At 49.8% G+C, this 20,891-nt stretch overlaps 1 protein-coding gene across 12 annotated transcripts in view; it reads right to left on the bottom strand.

The window, feature by feature from the left end:
- Positions 1-20,891, bottom strand: part of lrch1 (leucine-rich repeats and calponin homology (CH) domain containing 1) — a 415,951-nt gene that overhangs the window by 329,981 nt on the left and 65,079 nt on the right. For 8 of the 12 annotated variants that reach the window (XR_011341921.1, XR_011341922.1, XR_011341923.1 and 5 more), the window contains exon 1: positions 6,931-7,199. The exons of 2 other annotated variants lie outside the window; for them this stretch is intronic. Coding sequence is in view for 4 of the 10 variants with exons in the window: in XM_069890274.1 (XP_069746375.1) it covers positions 6,931-7,129 (199 nt within the window). In the remaining 6 variants the exon portion in view is untranslated. Of the gene's footprint in view, positions 1-6,930; positions 7,200-18,918; positions 18,970-20,891 lie in introns of those variants that run through there. 2 more of the 12 variants (XM_069890278.1, XM_069890279.1) reach the window with 1 other exon arrangement.

The following is a 20,891-nucleotide window of genomic DNA, read 5'->3' as shown; positions in this document are numbered from 1 at the left end:
CCGACCCCGCCCCCCCCCCCCCCAGTTTTGCCTCCATCGCCACAAAGTCCAGTCCATTCCCAACCTGAGCTCCAGATCCGAACCTCTGCATCCCAGTTCCGATATTTGGTACCCCTTCAGCCAGTCTCCTGACAATAATCTCCAGCAGCCCACAGCTCTGTGGGTTCCTAACCTGGAATCGCTCCATGCGTGGGTCTTATAGCCACAGAGCTCCCTCACTGATCCTCCGCCATGGTCACCGTCCTGTGGGTCATCTCTTCAGTTTCTCCTTTTCAGACGGAGGATGATCTCCCTGTTTTCTGGTGCCCTGCGCCAGTCCTCCAGTCCACTGGAGTCTGCAGCCTCTCTTATACATGCTCTTATACAAACTCTGCAGTCACAGGATTTTAAAGAAAACGACCATCAAAGCCTGTGCTGAGCTGACGGCAGTTGACTAGGTGGCTAGACCCCATGGGAGCACTGTATCTCTGCTCCTCACTCCCCATGGGTCCCTACCAGCGGCAATGCTGCCGTTACAGCTCCAGTGGCACTGTCATTTTCAACTCCATTCTATATCTCCTTCCTGATGCTGTGGGTCAGACACTGTGCGATAGATGGAAAGGGTCCTTAATAATTCTTTGAACATCGCTCCCAGTGAATGTCGTCAATAGAAGCAAAAGGAGTCCTCTTGGGTCTTTTTAACCATTTTGATGAATATCTGTATTGACTTCCAGTCCAATGCTTTGCAACTACCACACCACACAATGATGCGCCCAAGCTAATTGCGCTACTATAAAAAGTTGTCATATGGGTGCCAGTAGACTGACCCTCCTCAACTCCTAAGGAAGTGCTGCACCTTCCTGGCTAATAATGTTGTGGGTCCAGAATAAGTTGTCCTTTATATTCAAGATTACTTTATTGTATTGTAATAAAACAGAAGATGTGATATAATATGAGATTTCCTTTAACCTACCATAAGAAATATAAAGATTCGTTATCAGCATAAATTGCCCAGCACCCATTACAGCCAGAGAAAGAGAAGCAAAAGAGAGTGCTTCAGAGTCACTGAATATCCACGGCTTCACCTCCAGTGCTCCTGCACCCTCTGCAGCCATCAGCTATCTGAGCTCCCGATGCACATGCCTGATGTGATCAGGAAGTCTCCAGCACTCTCCCGCATCCTGGTTCCGATGCCTGGTACCCCTTCAGCTAGTCTCCAGCAGGCTGCAACCCGATACGAGTCCTTTGACCGCAGTTGCCAGCAGCCTGTGTGAGTTCCTCACTATGAACCACCAATGGCTCATCACCTGTGTATTCTCTAGCCTCAGAGCCCCTTACTGGCCTGCTGCCATGATCACTGACCCATGGGTCAAGTCCTCGACTTCTCTTTCTCAAATAGGGGGTGGTCTCTCAATTTTCTGGTACCCTGTGCCAGCCCTCTACCTCCCCAGAGTCTGTAAATCCTCAAGGCCACTGCCATCTTAGATCAGACCCCACAGTTGCAGCATTTTAAAACAAATCACTGTCCCTCCTTTAACAGGCCATTTAAAGCCTGTAGAGCTGATGGGGCAGTGGAACCCCACATGGGAACACTATCCCCTCTCCTCGCTCTCCGTAGGTCCGCATCACCGGCAGTGCTGCTGTTTTAGCACCTCCAGTAGTGCTGCCATTATTTCGTGGACATCAAGGAATTTTATGCTTTCCACTCTCTTCACAATGTAGTGGAGAATGGTCAACCTTCATCCTCCTGAAGTCCACAATATTATCCTGGTACACATTGAGATTGGTTGTTGTTCTTGCACCATTTAACAAACCTCCAAAACTTGCAAACCCTGTTGCAACTTGCAAATCACTGTTGCAAACCCTCAATGGCCATGTACCGGCACAAAGAGCACTCATTTTCCCAATACATGTGTGCACCACGGATGAGATACTGGAGGGGTGGATGGAAGGAGAATTCAGTGCTGATTTGTGCTATGCTACACATCCACAAATGTGGAGGGACAGTGATTTGTTTTAAAATGCTGCAACTGTGGGATCTGATCTAAGATGGCAGTGGCCTTGAGGATTTACAGACTCTGGGGAGGTAGAGGGCTGGCACAGGGTACCAGAAAATTGAGAGACCACGCCCTGTTTGAGAAAGAGAAGCAGAGGACTTGACCCATGGGTCAATGATCATGACAGTGTCTGAGCAGTGTACAACAAGCACTTCCCACTTCAGTACTCAGTCCCAACCCCACGTCAGCAGCTGTCTCTCAATCTCAGTATTCGAGAGAGGGTGATCCCATCACAGCTCAGCCGGGACCAGCTGGGCACATGGAGCTGGTACCTCCCTATGCACTTACAAATTACACTGCAAAGAGGGGAGAGGACGAAGCACAGCACCATTGGGAGGGACAGAGGGCATGAAGCACAGATCAATCCTTGATTTGCCCCAGCTGGCATCTACTCAAGGGGGCTTAAGATTTATTCACCTGGTTCTTGAAAGGTCTGCACAAACATACGAAGATTGTCGTTGGACCGGGGGTGAAGTGGGAAGCTACCAGAAAGCCCAGGGGTGGGAGGGGGTGAACCTCTCCAGACAGACCGGTTGTGGGGGGCCTCTCCAGACAACCTGACCAAGGGGGGGAAGGGGGCATCCTCCAGAGAGCAGAATAAGGAGCTGGACAGGAAGCTCCGGCCTTTCAGGACACCAAACAGAGTGCTGGGGGTCTATCCAGGTGGGGATGGTGGGGGTGGGGTTGGGCCTTCTCTGGGCAAACAGGGGGGGGGGGGGTTGGGGCCTTCTCCGGGCAAAAGGGGGGGTTGGGGCTTTCTCCGGGCAATGGGGGGGTTGGGGCCTTCTCCGGGCAAAAGGGGGAGTTGGGGCCTTCTCCGGGCAAAAGGGGGGGGGGGGTTGAGGCTTTCTCCGGGCAATGGGGGTTGGGGCCTTCTCTGGACCACGGCGGGTGTTGGGGGCTCTCCGGACCGTGGGGGGTGTTGGGGGCTCTCCAGACCGCGGGAGGTGTTGGGGGCTCTCCGGACCACGGGGGGTGTTGGGGGCTCTCCGGACCACGGGGGGTGATGGGGGCTCTCCGGACTGCAGAGGGTGTTGGGGGCTTTCTGGACCATGGGAAGTGTTTGGGGCTCTCCAGACCGCAGTGTGTGTTGGAGGCTCATCGGACCAGGGAGGGTTGGGGACTCACTGGACTGGGGAGGGTTGGGGGCTCTCCGGATTGGAGGGGGGGGCGGGAGTGTGGGCTCTCAGGACCAAGGGGGGAGTTGGAGGCTCTCCGGACCGGGGTGGAGGGGGGGGTGTTTGGGGCTCTCCAGACTGGGGGCGGGTGGGTTTGGGGCTCTCCGGACCGGGGGCCTCTCTCGGACATGGGCCTTTCCCGGACAGACAGATGGGGCCTCTCCCGGACTGGCACGAAGCAATGACTGTGCATTGCTTTCTGAGCGTGCCTCAGGCCTGCAGAAATCCTCTCGTACTTTTGTGTATTTTTACATATTTAAAAATTTGGTAACAGACCCTTCCAGCCACAAACCCATGCCACCTATTTACACTCATTTGACCCCTAGTATGCTTTGAATGGTGGGAGGACACCAGAGACCCTGAGGAAAACCCATGTTGACACAAAGGATAAAACATAAAAGTTTGCAGACACCGTGGTTGAAACTGAAGTAACTCAGTATGTCAGTGTACTTTATGTAGCAAAAAAGATAAAGAGACTTATTCACTGTTTGACCTGCTGAATTGCTCCAGCGTTGTGTCTTTACATCATTCGAATGATCCATACATTAGCTCAGCAACACGCGCTACATTCGCATGAAGCAGTAAGATGAGGAGCTGAGACTCCAGCCACAATCTGCGTGCCATTTCCCGTGGTTTACATGTTCGCAGAACAGGCAGTGCTTTACTCTCACATGCGATAGGTCAGGCTCAGTACCAAAGCAAAGTTGGGGCCAGGTTCAGCCCCAAAGCATGGTTGGGACCATTCCCACCCCTCACAACCATCCCCATCCATCACCTCAGCCCCATCACCCCTCACACACACACCGCTGTCCATGTCACCTCCACCTCCTCTTTCCACACACGCATCCCCATCCATCTACCCACCCCTTCCACATCACCCCCACCCATCAACCCACTCACACCCACCCCTTCCATCATCCCAACCCATCATCCTCCTCACAACCACCTCGTCCGTCACCCCCACCCATCATCCCCCCACACCCGCCCTGTCCACGTCACCCCACCCTCATCCTCCTCACACCCACCACATCTATCACCCCCACACATCAGCCCACTCAAACCCGCCCCATCCATCACCCCTCTCACACCCACCCATTCCACATCACCCTCACCCATCATTACCCTCACGCCCACCCAGTCTATGTCACCCCCACCCTTCATCCTCACACATCTACCCCCTCCCATAACTCATCATCCCCCTCACGCCCACCCTGCCCGTCATCCCCACCAACCATCCCCCTCACACGACCCCCATCCATGTACCCCCAAACCCACCCAGTCCATCATCCACACCCATCATCCCCTCACACCCGCCCCATCCAACATCCCCACACATCATCCCCCACACCCACCCTATCGATCACACCCACACATCAGCCCCCTCACACCCACCCTGCCTATCACCCCATCCATTATCCCCCTCAAACCCACCCCATCCATCATCCCCCTCACACCCACCTGTCCATCACCCCCACCCATCACCCCCTTCACACCCACCCGTCCATCACCCCCACCCAACACCCCCTCTCACCCAGCCTGTCCGTCTCTACCCATCATACCCCTCACACCCACCCCGTCTGTCACCCCACCCATCATCGCCCCCACCCATCATCGCCCTCACCCATCATCGCCCTCACCCATCATCACTTCACACCCCGTCCATGTCACCCCCACCCATCACCCTCACCAATCATCCCTCTTATACCCCCCCACCCACTTCACCCATACCCATCATACACGTCAAACCCACCCTGTCCGTCTCCATCCATCATCCCCCAGTCTATGTCACCCCCACCCATCATCCTGTCTGTCTCCACCCATCATCCCTCTCACACCCACCCCGTCCGTCTCCACTCATCATCCCTCTCACACCTACCCCGTCCGTCTCCACCATCATCCTACTCACACCCACCCCGTCCGTCTCCACCCATCATCCCCCTCACACCCACCCCGTCCGTCTCCACACATCATCCCCCTCACACCCACCCCGTCTGTTTCCACCCATCATCCCCCTCACACCCACCCCATCTGTCTCCACCATCATCCCACTTACACCCACCCCGTCCACATCATCCCAACCCATCATGCCCCTGACACCCACCCCGCCTACGTCACCCCCAGCACACCAAACCCGTCCGTCTTCATCCATCATCCCCCCGCACAACCACCGCGTCCACGACACCCCCACCCATCAAATCCTTCATACCCACCCCATCCATCTCCACCCATCATCCCGCTCACACCCAACACTATCCCGATGGTCAACCCCACCTATTATACCCCTCACACCCACCCTGTCCGCCACCCACACCCATCATTCCCTTCACACCCAACCCGTCCATGTCACCCCCCCATCATCCCCCTCACACCCACCCCTACCCATCATTCCACTCACACCCACCCCGTCCGTGTCCACCCATCATCCCCCTCACACCCACCCCATCCATCTCCACCCATCATCCACCTCACACCCACCCCGTCCATCTCCACCCATCATCCACCTCACACCCAACTTGTCCATCACCCCCACCCATCATCCCCCTCACACCCAATCTGTCCATCTCTAATCATCATCGCCCTCACACCCACCCTGTCCATCTCCACCCATCATCCACCTCACACCCAACTTGTCCGCCATCGCCACCCATCATGCCCTTCACACCCACCCTGTCCGCCACCCACACCCATCATCCCCTTCACACCCAACCGGTCCACATCACCCCACCCATCATCCCCCTCACACCCACCCCATCCACGTCATCCCCACCACACCCAACACATCCGTCACCCGCACCCATCATCCCCTTACAACCCCCCGTCCATCTGCACCCATCATCCACTTGACACCCAGTTCGTCTGTCACCCACATCCACCTCATCCATTATCCCCCTGACACCCACCCCATCCGTCAACAACACCCATCTTCCCCCTCATATCCAACCCATCCATCACCCCACCCTTCATCCCCTTCACACCCAACCCATTCGTCACCCCCATCCTTCATCTCCCTCAAACCCAACCCGTCCGTCTTTACCCATCATCACCTCACATCCAATCCGTCCGTCTTCACCCATCATCCCCTCACAGCCAATCCGTCTGTCTCCACCATCATCCCACTTACACTCACCCCATCCATCACCCCCACCCATCATCCCCCTCACACCCAACCTGTCTGTCTCTATCATCATCCCCCTCACACCCACCCCATCCGTCTCCACCCATCATCCCCCCCACACCCACCCAGTCCACATCACCCTCGCCCATTATCCCCCTCACACCCACCCCGTCCACTTCATCCCCGTCCATCATCCCCCTCACACCCACCCCATCCGTCTCCATCCATCCATCATCCCCCTCACACCCAACTCATCCTGTCGGTCACCCCCACCCTGGCCACCACCCCCACCCATCATCCCCACCACACCCACCCGTCCACCTCACACCCAACCTGTCCGTCGTCCCCACTCATCATCCCACAATCCCCCCACCCATTATCCCCTCAACCCCCATCATTCCCTCCCCCCTCACCCCCTCCCATCATTCCCTTCCCCTCACTCCCATCAGCCCCCTCATTCCCCCTATCAGCCCCCTCATTCCCCCTATCAGCCCCCTCATTCCCCCTATCAGCCCCCTCATTCCCCCTATCAGCCCCCTCACACACACCCCATCACCCCCCTCACCCCCACCCGTTTCTGGCGCCCGGCCCTCGCACCCACCTGCCTGCACCGTGTCGCTCAGCTCAGCTGTGGCCGCGCTCCGCGGGAACTCCTTCAGTCCCCGACCGCTCAGGCCCAAGCTCCCGGAGGCCACGGCCTCGGCCAGCGCACGCTGCACACTGCGGGCCCGCGGCGCCGCCAGTCCCGCGACAGGGACCAGGCCTGGGCCGAGGACTGACACCGGGCCCTCCACCGCCATGCTCGCCCGCTGCCTCGCTGCCGCCGTCTCCCGGGTTACCCCGATCTGACAACCACCCACAACCCACTGACACTGATCCCCACTCTGACCCCACCCCTCGCGAACGCAGCACCAACTGCCACTGGCAGCCCCTCCCACTGTCCCCTCCCCCACTGACAGCCCCTCCCACTGACTCCTCCCCCACTGACTGCCCTCCCACTGACCTCCACTTACAGCCCCTCCCACTGTCCCCTCCGCCATTGACAGCCCCTCCTAATGTCCCCACTCCCACTGACAGCCCCACGCACTGTCCCCTCCCCCTCCGTCTCCTCTTCCCCTGACAGCTCCTCCCACTGACCCCTCCACCATTGATAGCCCCTCCCACTGACCACTCCACCATTGATAGCCCCTCCCACTGAACCCTCCCCCACTGAAAGCCCCTCTCACTGACAACCCCACCCACTGGCCCTTCTTCATTGACAGCCCCTCCCACTGTACCCTCCCCCCCACTGACAGCTCCTCCTATATTCACCCCCCTTCACTTTCCTATAGAACGCTACAGCATGTAAAACAGGCCATTCGGCCCTTCTAGACCATTGTTCTGCAAGTCCCATTGTTCTGCTCTCATTCCATAATCCTTCAGACCTCTCCCAAACATGTATCTATCCAACTTATTCTTAAAACTCAAGAGTGAGTCCACACTCACCACATCAGATGGCAGCTTATTCCACACTCCCACCACTCTCTGAGTGAAGAAATTCACCCTAATGTTCCTGGTAAACCTTTCCCCTTTTACCCTAAATCCTCTTATATTTATTTTCCTAATCTCAGTGGAAAGAGCCTATTCACATTTACTCTGTCTATACCCCTCATAATTTCGTAAACTTCTATCAAGTCTCCCCTTATTCTTCTTCATTTCAAGGAATAAAGTTCTAACCGGTTTAATCTTTCTCTGCGAGTCCACTCCTGAAGAACTGGCAACATCCGACTAAATCTTGTCTGCACACTTGTCTTACCCCACAGTAGTTAGGCAACCAGAACTGCATACCACTCATCACAGGCCTTCAGTCTGAGAAAAAACCATCCACTGCCACTCTGTTTTCTCCCACTCAGCTAATTTTGAATCCAGTTTACAACCTCTTCATGGATTACTTTGTTTCTTAACCTTCTGAACTAACCTCCCATGTGGGACCTTGTTAAAGGCCTTACTAAAGTCCATGTAAACAACATCCACAGCCCTTCTTGGTAATTTCCAAAAACTCTACAAGATTCGTTAAACTCAGAAAAAGCCATGTATAAAAGCCATGCTGACTGTCCTTAATCAGCCCATGGCTGTCCAAATACTGATATATATCCTGTCTCTTATAACTCCTTCCAGTAATTTACCTTCTACTAACACCAGGCTCACGGGTCTATATTTTGGATGCTTTCGTAAACAGCAGGATAACGTGAGATACTCTCCAATCCTCCGGCATCTCTCCCATGGCTAAGGACATTTTGAATATATCCGTTAGGCCCCTGCAATTTCAACACTTGTCTCCCTCAAGGTCCGAAGGAATAATGTATCCACCCTAGGGGATTTATCTTCCTTTATTCACACAAGGCAGCAATCACCTCCTCCTCCTTAACCTCCATAGGTTTCTTGACACTTCTGTTTGTTTCCCTTCCATCCATATGCACTTTGCCAGTTTGCTGAGTAAAAACTGATTCAAAAAAACTATTTAAGATCTCCCCCATTTCACACATAGTTGACCACTCTGATCCTCTAGGGGACCAATTTTGTCCCTTGTTATCCTCTTACTCTTAATATACTTGTAGAAACCCTTCAGATTTACCTTCACATTATCTGCCAAATTCCCCTCAAGCCTTCTTTTTGCCTTCCTGATTTCCTTCTTCAGTATGCTCTTACATTTTCCATACTCTGCAAGTACCTCATTTGCTCCTTGTTGCCTCTACTGGTAATACACCACTCTCTTACTCATATCACCAATATACTGTGAAAACCAAGGTTCCCTATGCCTGTTAACTTTGCCTTGGTAGGAACATGCAAACTCTGCACCCTCAACATTTCACCTTTGAAGGCCTTCCACTTGCCGGACACATCCTTGCCAGAAAATGACTTATTCCAATCGACTCTTCCAAGATAATTTCTCATTTCCACAAAATTGGCCTTTCTCCAATTGAGAACCTCAACTCAAGGGCCAGACCACAATTAACTTGAAACTAATGATATTATGGTCACTGGACCCAAATTGCTCACCTACACAGACTTCTGCCACCTGACCTGCATTGTTCCCTAATAGGAGATCACATATTGTATTCTCCCTCATTGGTACTTCTACATGTTGATTTAAGAAACCTATCTGTAGACATTTGGCAAACTCCAACCCATTCAGTTCTTTGATAGTATGAAAGTCCCATTCAAACTTTCTGTTTCTTGCAATGGTCTGCTTTCTCCCGACAGATTTGCACCTCCATTTCTCTCAAACTATTGGGCAGTCTATAATACCTGTACAAGCATATTAGTGTGCTCACACCTTTCCCTTTGCTTAGCTCCACCCATATGGCCTCTATAGGCGAGTCCATAGTGATGTTCTGTCTATGCACAGATGTAATTTTTTCCTTGACTAGCAATGCCACTCCTCCCCCTTTCTTCTCTCCCCCTCTATCATGTCTGAGTCATTGGAACCCCAGAACATTGAGCTTCCAGTCCTGCCCCTTCTGCAACTAAGTCTAACTAATAGCAATAATGTTGTAATCCTACGTGCAAATCCACGCCCTAAACTCATCTGCCTTACCGACAATACTCCTCACATTGAAATAGGTGCACCTGAGATTATTTTTATCATGTACAAACCTCTGCTTTCTGTCTTTACATGCAGTCCTTGCATGACTCCTCCCCTCCACATTGACATCTGGCTCAATGTCCAACCATCCTAATGCAGGTTTTAAAAAGAGGAAGATCCCTAGGAGAGGGTGATGATATTTATTAAAGAAATGTGATAATGTTTGCATTAATGCTGCTGTCTTCATGGACTTCTACAAGACCCTGCAGAGTTGGCTGATCTGGGAGGTCAGATTGCGTAGGATCCAGGGTGAGGTGGGCCAATTGGATACAGAATTGGAGGCGGAGGGTTGCTAGTCAGATTGCAGGTCTACAACCATATAGATCAGATGCTGGATCTACTCTTGTTTGTCATCAATGCTAATAAATTCAAATTTTGCCTGCCATAAAGTCAAAGAGCCACCATGAACATTGCCCAGCAACCCCAATAATAAGGGAAAGAGAAGCAAGAGTCACTGAGTGTGCATGGCTTCACCTCAAATGTTCCTGCAGCCTTTGCAGCTGCACCACTCCTGTTCAACCCAAGCTCCAGATCCAAACCTAACAATCCAATCAGGAAGCTTTCAGTGTCTGAGGCCATTCACCAGCCCTCTTGCTCTCTCAAATTGTGATTCCAATACCTGGTTCCCATGAACCAGTGTTCAGCAGTCCACAGTCTGGGTGAGTCCTTCGACTGCAAGCCTCCAGCAGCTCACTGCCTGTGTAGATCCTTTGGCTGCTGAGCACCTTGGTCTGCTGCCATGGTCACCATCCTGTAGAGTTGTCATTCAGGCTTCTCCTTCCCAATGGGGTGTGTTTCCCCCATTTCTGGTGCCCTGTGCCAGTTTGTTTCTCCCCTAAAGTCTGCAGCCCCTTGTTGGCTGCTCCACAGCGCAAGCGTCACCATCTTGGGCACAGACTTCCATGATTACAGGATGTACAGAGTAATTGGCGTGATGAACAGGCAGAGCAGTGCTGTGTCTCACATGCCACTCTCCCAGGTCTGCACTAGTGGCAGCACTGCTGTTACAAATGGTTTAAAATAGCTGGGGAAATATCTAAGAGGTACTTGAGAGCATAATTTCAGAGTGGCGCGGATGTGTGGAAGAAGCTGCTAGTGAAAATGGTAGAAGCAAGGACAATCATGACTGACATTTAGACCAGTAAGTGCATGGATAGGAAAGGTTTAGAGGTACTTTCAAAGTTCAGATATATTGTCAGAGTACACACACGACATCACACACAACACTGAAATTCTTTATCCTGCAGGCCAGGCAGAATGACTGTGCAAATGTAGAAAATAAATGAAAAATGAATGAAAAGTAATGAATAATGAGTAAAGTAAAAGTGAAACAGGGAAGTCTGCAGACACTGATTGTAGTAAAAACAGAAAAAATGCTGGAGGAAGTCCATAGGTTTCGTTGCATCCATAAGAGGTATAGCTACATAACCAATGATTCAGGCTTGAGCCCTTCAAGGTATATGAGCAAAATGCAGGCAGGTGCCTGGGGAGAAGGGAAGAATGGGCAGTGGAGGAGGAGGAGGGGCACAGGCCAACAGACAAAAGGACCTGGAAAAGAAGGAGTGGAGACTCCTGGTTGTAGATGTGGGCACAGAGATGGAGCTGATGGAAGAAGAGTTCAGCATCATGGCATGTGTGGAACTCATTGAGTTGTGGGTTAAGGGAGATGAAGGTGAGGCCTTTACTGATAACCGAACATGCCATCTCCAAAAGGGGAAGGTTGGAGTGGGGATGAATGGAGTGGATGGTTTCGGGGGTTGAGGATGGGTGGATCAGAAGGTGGAGGATCAGAGGAATCAAATGGAGGAACGGTTGGGAAGTTGGGGGGAAGGGGAGAGTGAGAGGGTTTGGTCCTGAAGGCCACCGGGGCCAGAACGAGGGTTTGTTATGGAGGATCAGAGCTGTCAATCACCAGGGCCAGAGTGCAAGTTTGCATTGGAGGCTTGGTCCTGTCGGCTCCCAGGGCCAGAAGCCCCAAAAAATCCTTCCAAGTGAAGCAACATTCCACTTGTGAATCTATAGGGGTCATCTACTGCATCTGGTGCTCCTGTTGTAGTCTCCTCTACATCAGAGAGACTGTACACAGACTTGAAGATCACTTCATTCAGCACCTTAGCTCTGTCTGCTGCAATAGTAGCGATGTCCCAGCAGCAACTCATTTTAATTCTCCACCCCATTTCCAGGCAGATCCTTGCAGTGAGACCACATGCAAATTGGAGAACACTTCATATACCATCTGGGTTCCTTCCAACCAGATGGTATTAACCTCCGAATTCTGTTAGCCTCCTCCTCCTTTGCCTATCCCTGTTTCCCCTTTCCTCAAGCTCTCTCTCCCTCTCTCTTTCACTGGCCCTCTCTCTCCTTTCCTCCAGCTCTGCATTCAGAGTGCAGTGAACTGGGATTCACTGGTAGGGTGTTGGGCTGATGGCCCCACCTCCTGGGTCAGCCCCCATCTGCTTACATATAACCCTGGTTTCCCACCTAAACCAAAACCCTTCTGAAGACCACTGTTGAACCCTACTCTTACTGAAAAGAGTAGGGTTCAACGTTTGTTCTCCCTCCAGTCGTGAGAGCTTTTATTCGCGCTACAATTTTATTAGCTTATTCCCTAACGTTGGAAGTGCTACTCAAGCCAGGTATGCTACTGAGAGACCCAACACAGCTGAAGAGTTCACATACTGGCTAGATTGCTTCCAGGCCTACCTGAACATCTCCAGAGATGTCTTCCACACTGATTAACTCAGGAGGTCTGCATTCATTTCAAGGGTAGGAATGAAAAGGTATGCAGTCATCTACATATGATGCTGCTATCGAGGCATTGAAGGCTAGGTACCTGAAGTCGCAGAACGAGGTCCTAGTGAGGCACTGACTCACTCCATGTCACCAGCAGTCAGAGAGACCATCATAAATTACCTGCTATGACTGTGGACACTTGCCAAGAAGTTCAGGTAGGAAATGGCTACGGCCACGTTCGTGAGGAACAACAAATCTGGGATATTGTAGTTGCGGGGTCCGCTCGAGGTACATGAGGCAGCGACTACTTAAGTTGGGTAAGAAGGACCTGGCTAGCCACATTGAGCTAGCCAAATCATTGACGACCTCAAAGCCAGCGAGTTCAATCATCCAGCCGTCCCCTTCCAAGGACCGGCTGCTCCCACTACCCCTGCCCTAACGCCTGCTGCCCATGCTAGGGAGTGCTTTTTCTGCGGCAAGAGGCAGCATCCCCGAACCCATTACCCAGCAAAGGACTCAGTGTGTTCCAGCTGTGGCATGAAAGGACATTGGGTAAGGGTTTGTTAGGGGAGGGAAAGCCCGGGAAGTCCGTGGCATACATCACTCCCAGATCCGATTCCAGCCCCAAGCCGTCTTCCCTGAATGCACCCGAACCCACTTGCTTGTGCGACAAGCCGACAGAGGGTGACGGTGAGGAAATGGCGTGAAAAGGCTCGGCGGTCATCTTGCTGTGATCCAAATTCAAATTTGGTGCCATCATCATCTGAGAAAGAAGGATGACAGCCATCTTGCCGCACCACAAGATCGATGCCATCTTACACACGCGGGGCAACCCACGACAGTGGGAGCCACTCAAGTGATGAGCATGGAGTCTCAGGGGACCGAGCCTCGATGGTTCTAGATCAGGACAGACCTCACCAGCTAGCAACTCCATAGTGACTGTGAAGGTAAATGGACATTCCACGAAATGCCTGATCAACACGGGGTCTACTGAAAGCTTCATAGATTCACGAAGTGTGCAAAAATACAACCTGAAGATGTATCCTTCGAATTACTGAATATTTCTCGAGTCTCACTTGCATTTTACGCATGTTCAGCAACATTGTTTAGTACACTTGTCATTTGAAGGGGAGGAATTGTGTATATTTCATTTGTATTTTCTTGAACTGTGTGCTCTGGTGTTGTTGGGTCTGGACTTCCTGGGTCACCTTAAAAGCATGGTCCACAGTAATGGTTCGAAATGGAGGGCCCCTAAAATCAGAACCCACATGCAGCCTCTCCAACACTGAATATTGACCCTTCTCCTCTCTTCCAGAATCTGTCCCCAGACAGAAAACCTATTGCTACCAAGAGTAGGAAGTACAGTACAGCAGACTGAGATTTTATAAAGTCTGAGACTCAATGTCTGCTTGATGAAGGTATCATCAAACCAAGCACCAGCCTGTGGAGAGCACGTGTGGTAGTGGTAAAGGGGACAAACAAGTCCAGGCCAGCAATTGACTAAAGCCAAAATATTAATCAGTACACATTGCTAGATGCATACCCCCTCCCTCGAATTTCGGACAGAGTGAATGATAGTGTGCAGTATCGGGTCTATTCAACCATCAACCTTAAAGCCGCTTATCACTTTGGTATTATTAACGGGGTTTCTATCTTCCAGAGGAAGATCCACAGAATGGTGGATGAGTATGGGTTGAAGGCTACCTTCCCCTACCTCGATAACATCAGCATCTGTGGCCATATCGTGGAGGACCATGACACCAACATCCAGAGTTTTCTCCACATGGCGAAAGCACTGAAACTCACTGAAAACTTGGACAAGTGCGTGTTCAGGTTTTGAACGGCTGGCTATCCTTGGCTACGTGGTGGAGAATGGCATCATTGGCCCTGATCCTGATAGGATGTCCCCTCTATTAGAGTTCCCCATCCTCAGGACCACAAAGGCTTTGAGGAGATGTCTGGGGTTTTTCTCATATTACGCCCAGTGGATCCCTCAATATCCTGTGACAGAATATAGATATGTTTTTTGGGAGTTAAATTGGGGCAGGGCTTTTAGTGTAAGTCATATATAAACACTTTAAAACAGCTCTGCACATGCTAGACACATTGGGGCCAACAGTCTTTGCAAAAGCTTTGCAGAGTGCCCAAGAGACTTCACTAATGGACTGTTGTTTACAAAAAGGCAACAGATGAAAGAGCTTGTCGGAGCCACATTCTGTCTGGTGTGGAACTTGCTGTTCTAGGATCATGTGGTTTTGCAAGAAGAGAGAGTCAAACAGGCTTTCTCTCAGAGAGAGGGAGAGAGAGAGAGAGAGAGTGAGAGAGAAGAGAGAGACAGAAATCAGTTCTGCAGTTTTACAGTCAGTAGCTAGCAGCAACTGGAAGTGGAACAGGACAAGCTGGCAAGCTTGTGGAAAACCCCATTTGGAAGACAGGTTATGAGTGCTTAGTTCAGCCTGGTCAAAGCCCTTGTGGTTCATGCAAGGGGACATGACTGGCTGTCTAATGTTTCACTTAAAATAGGAGAAACAAAAAGGCACTCTGTGGTGACCTGAAAGAAAGAGGTTATCATTTGGAGAACCCTGCGAGGGCAAGTTTTGTCAGCAAGACACTGAAGTGGCTGATTAGAAAGGAATCAGTTGTGGATGTTCAGGAACAACAAATCTCTCTCTGAAAACCAAAAAGAACTATCCATTTACCTTTCAAGCACCAAACCCTGATGGAACTTTAAAAATGTTCAAATCTATGCACAGAATAAGAATTGCCTGCAACCAGTGAACTTGGAGAAATGAGAAGTTAGATTGGACAGTGAATCAGCGAACTTTTCTGAACTTACACACACATTACATACACATGCGCTTAAATTAGAAGGGGGTTAAGTTAGGTTAGTTAAGTCAATAGTGGTAAGTTAAAGTGTGATTCTGTTTTCATGTTTAAAGATAATTAAAAGCAATTTTTGTTTAAGTAACCATTAGTCTTGGTGACTATCTATTGCTGCTGGGTTTTGGGGTCCTCTGGGCTCGTAACAATGCTGATAAGGTTCACCCTCTCTTAAAAACCACTAATTTCCCCCCTTTGGCTGAAGCCCAAATAGCTTTTAGCTACCTCATAAATCACATTGCGAAAGCCACCATGCATGCAGTGGATAAGAATGTACCTTTCCAAGTGGAAAGCGACGCTTTGTCGTAGCTCTGGCCGCTAACCTCAACCAGGTGGGGAGGCCGGTTGCATGTTTTTAATGGACATTACAAGGCCACGAGCTCCAGAACCCATCGATGGAAAAGAAGGCTCAAGCCATTATAGAAGCCATAAGGCACTGGAGACACCAGCTAGCTGGTAGAAGATTTACACTCCTCACTGACCAGCGCTCTGTCGCATTTATGTTCAATAATGTTAAGAGGGGAAAAATCAAGAATGACAAAATTGATAGGTGGAGGATCAAGCTCTCTACCTACAATTATGACATTGCTTATCGGCCAGCTCTTAATGACTCTCCTGATGCCTTATCCAGAGGAAGCTGTGCCCTGCACACTCCAACCAACTGTGGTCTCTGCATAATGAGCTCTGCCATCCAGGGTTCACACACATGGTTCATTTTGTCAAGGCGTGCAATCTGCCCTACTCCATGGAAGATGTCAAAGAAATGACCAGGTCTGCGCAGACTGCAAGCCACATTTCTACTGCCCCGCAAAGGCACACCTGATCAAGTCATTCAGGCCCTTCAAACGGCTTTGCATCAATTTTAAGGGACCTCTCCCCTCCACAAATGGGAACACCGTCTCCCACTTCCCATTCGCCATTCCATGCCCAGACGTGTCAACTTCATCAGTCATAAAGGACCTCGATTCCATTTTTGCCCTGTTCGGGTATCCCAGCTATATTCATAGCGACTGAGTCTCATCCTTTATGAGTGATGAGCTACATCAGTACCTACTGGTGAGGGGCATCGCGTCCAGCAGGACTACTAGCTACAACCCCTGGGGGAATGGGCAGGTTGAAAAGGAGAACACCACGGTCTGTCAGACTGGCCCTGAAGTCAAAAGGCCTTCCAGACTCACACTGGCAGGAAGTCTCCCTATGGCTCTCCACTCCATCCGGTCGCTACTATGTTCCATGACCATCGCTACTCCTCACAAGCTCCTATTCACCTTTGAAAGAAGGTCAGCATCGAGAACTACATTCCCAGTCTGGCTCACTATTCCTGGTTCAGTCCTTCTCAGGAAGGATGTGAGAAAAGCAAGACTGACCATCTGGTAGAAAGGGTGAAACTGCTCCATGCCAATCCCATGTATGCCTATGTGGAGTATCAGATGGAAGAGATGACACCATCTCCATTAGGGACCTGGCACCCGCTTCAGGTGCCCTCCATGGCAGAGCTCATTCTCTCTTCCCCCAGTCAGGGACTCAAGGGAACTGGAACAGGAGAGAAGTGCACCCCCTCCACCATTGAGCCAGTCCGCCTCTCCTCTCTCACAAGGGGACCAGGAGACCCAAGGAGCCCCTCGGTGCTAAGGCGCTTCACCAGGATCTCCAGACTCCAGGACTGCTTAAATCTGTAAATAACTGTATATTTTTTTAACCATTTGTTTCTGAATCTATGTTCTGTCTCCATTCATAGACACTAAATTCTACAGGAAGGGGTGAATGCAGGGAACTGGGATTCACTAGTAGTACATTTGTGCTGATGGCTGGCCCTACCTCCCAGCTCCACCCCCATCTGCTCACAAATAACCCAGTTTCCCGCCTAAACCCAGAACCCTTCTGAAGAATACTGTTAAACCCGAACCTTAGGGAGCTTTTATTCACACTACACAGAGCCACCCCTCCTTGATCAATTCTCACCTTTCCTCTCCTGTCCTTTCTATGATGATTAATTTTTGTCTGTTGGTCAGTGCTCCTCCCTCTGCCCCTTCTTCCCTTCTCCCAGCCTTTTTATTCAGGCACTTTCCTGCATTTTGCTCATACCTTGAAGAAGGGCTAAGACCCAAAATGTTTGTTATATAGCTTTACCTCCTATGGGCACTGCAAGACCTGCTGAGCAAAGTAAGAGTCCTTAAATGAGCCTCTGATTGAGATTATTGTTGAGGAGTCTGATGGTGGAGGGGTAGCAGCTGTTCCTGAACCTGGTGATGTGAGTTTACTTGCTCCTATACTTCTTTCCTGATTGTAGAGCGTGTGCTGGGTGGTTTGGATCCTTGACAATTGCTGCTGTTCGCTGATGGCAGCATTCCCAGTAGATTTTCTCAATCGTGGGGAGGGTTTTGCCTGTGATGTACTGAGCTGTGTTCACTACCTTTTGCAGGGCTTTACACTCATGGATATTGATGTCCCCAGTACACTGCACACATCTGTAGAAGTTTGACAAGGTTTCTGATGACATACCGAACTTCCGCAAACTCCTGAGGAAGTAAAGGCACTAAAGTGCTTTCTTCACATTGGCAATGGTATGATTGGTCCAGGAATGGTCCTCTGAGATAGTGACTCCCAAAAATTTAAATATGCTCACCCTCTCCAGCTCTGATCTCCCAAGGATCACTGGATCCCACACCTCTGGTTTTGCTTTCTTAAAGTCTACCATCACTTCTTTGGTGCTGGTGACATTGTGTGTGAAGTTGCTGTCAGTACCCCATTCAGCCAAGTTTTCAATCTCCCTCCAGTATGCTTACCCCTTTGTTTACAGCCTACTATGGTGGTATTATCAGCAAATTTGTACCGATGCACAGAAATCATAGTTGTAGAGCAAATAGAGCATGGGGCTAAGTACCTCCCAGAGTACCAGGAGCCTCTTGCGACATGACATGACTCTAAACACAAGCAAATTGACTTCTTTGAATGAACAATCTGGTCAACATGGGTGAGTTGGGTCAAACTGCTTCTTTCATAATCATAGGGACAGAAATAGGCTATTCAGCCCATTGAGTCTGCCTATGTTGTGTAACGCTATGACTAGCACAACGAGGAAACTGTGAGGAGTGAAATCAGGGCAAGATTAGCAGAGACATCTCATATGAAAATGTAATTAGAAAATCATTGTTTTTAAATTAAGACAGACAATGCTCAGCAAATTATAAATAACAGGAAGAGCAGGGTAGGTGGGGGGGGCGGGTTAAAAGCTTAATCAAAAAGTCATTTTGTATATTTTTATCTGCAGACTGAAGAAACAAAGCTCAAAGGGTCAAATGTGATAATGAGCAAGTAATTCACTGACCTCTTAATGAAGATGCAACTTACCTCAGAGGGCTCCTCCTAGATGAAATTTCCAGAATCTACTTGCAAGATTCCCTGTGTGAGACAGACGTGAGGGAACAGCTGCCATGATATTAGGCCTCATTTTGAAATAGAACTTAAGCAATGGCACCACTACCTTCATATCCAAGCCTGGAAGTTCATCAGCACTCCACAGTAAATGTGTCGGATTCACCCCAAGCATGATCTCCTTCCTACTGTCGCTTCCCTATTCCTGACCTACTCTATCAGTTGTGCAATGTTCAAACATAGAAACATAAAAGATAGGAGCAGGAGTAGATCATTCGACCCTTCGAGCCTGCTCTGCTATTCAACGAGATCATGGCTGATCTTAAACTTCAGTAACCCGTCCATGCCTTCTTTCTGTAACCTTTAATACCCATAAACTGAAGAAATATATCTAATTCCCTCTTAAATATATTTAATGAACCTGCCTCTACTGCCCTCTGTGGCAATGAATTCCACAGATTCACCACCCTCTGGGTAAAGAAATTCCTCCTCATCTCAGTCCTAAATGGTTTGCCTATTATCCTCAAACCATGGCCCCGGGTTCTGGATTTTCCCATCATTGGAAACATCCCATCTGCATCCATTCTGTCCAGTCCTGCCAGAATTTTATATGTCTCTATGAGATCCCCTCTCAATCTTCTAAACTCCAGCGAGTACAATCCCAATTTGCGCAATCTTTCCTCATAAGTCATTCCTGCCATTCCAGGTATCAGCCTGGGTGAATCGCCTCTGCACTCCCTCCATTGTAGATAAGGTAACCAAAACTGCACACAATACTCCAGGTGTGGTCTCACCAAGGCCCTGTACAGCTGCAGTAAGGTATCCTTATTCCTATACTCAAACCCTCTTGATATGAAGGCCAACATACCATTTGCCTTTTTAACCGCCTGCTGTACCTGCATGCTCGCCTTCAGAGACTGGTGTACAAGTACCCCTAGGTCTCTCTGCACTTCCCCATCTCCTAATCTATTGCCATTCAAATAGTAATCTGCCCTCCGGTTTGTATTACTAAAGTGGATAACCTCACATTTATCCACATTGTAGTACATTTGCCATGTATCTGCCCAGTCCCTCAATTTATCCAAATCACACTGGAGCTCCCTGACCCCCTCTTCCGTGCACACAACTCCTTAGTGTCATCTGCAAATTTGGAGATATTACATCCAATCCCCTCATCCAGATTATTAATGTAAATTGTGAACAGCTGGGGTCCCAGTACAGATCCCTATGGCACCCCACTGGTCACCACCTGCCACTCAGAAAGCGAGCCATTTATCCCAACTCTCTGTCATCTATCTGCCAGCCAGTTCTCAATCCACATCAATACTTTTCCCCCAATCCCATGAGCCTTGATTTTGTAAGCCAGTCATTTATGCGGGACCTTATCGAAGGCCTTTTGGAACTCCAGGTACAACACATCCACTGGCTCTCCCCCATCTATTTTACCTGTCACGATCTCAAAGAATTCCAATAGATTTGTCAAACACGATTTACCTTTTATAAATCCATGTTGACTCTGTCCGATCCCTTCTCTGCTAGTCATATGCTCCGCTATTACATCCTTAATAATGGATTCCATCATTTTGCCCACTACTGATGTAAGGCTCACCGGCCTATAATTCCCCGCTTTTTCTCTACCCCACTTTTTAAATAGTGGGGTAACATTAGCTACCCTCCAATCCATGGGTACTGATCCTGAGTCTATCAAGTTCTGGAAAATAATTCTTAAAGCATCTGCTATCTGAATGGCCACTTCCTTAAGTACCCTAGGATGTAGATTATCAGGCCCCTGGGATTTATCTGCCTTCAATCTCATCAATTTCCCCAAGACCATATCCTTAGAGATACTGATTTCTTTCAGTTCCTCCCTTGTATTAGTCTCTATGTCTCCCAACATCCTCGGGAGGTTATTTGTATACTCTCTTGTAAAAACAGAACTAAAGTAAGAA

Source organism: Narcine bancroftii, chromosome 7, assembly GCF_036971445.1.
Source record: "Narcine bancroftii isolate sNarBan1 chromosome 7, sNarBan1.hap1, whole genome shotgun sequence".
NCBI lineage: Eukaryota > Metazoa > Chordata > Chondrichthyes > Torpediniformes > Narcinidae > Narcine > Narcine bancroftii.
Note: the sequence above shows the minus strand (reverse complement) of the source record. Positions and strands in the feature narration are given on the sequence as shown.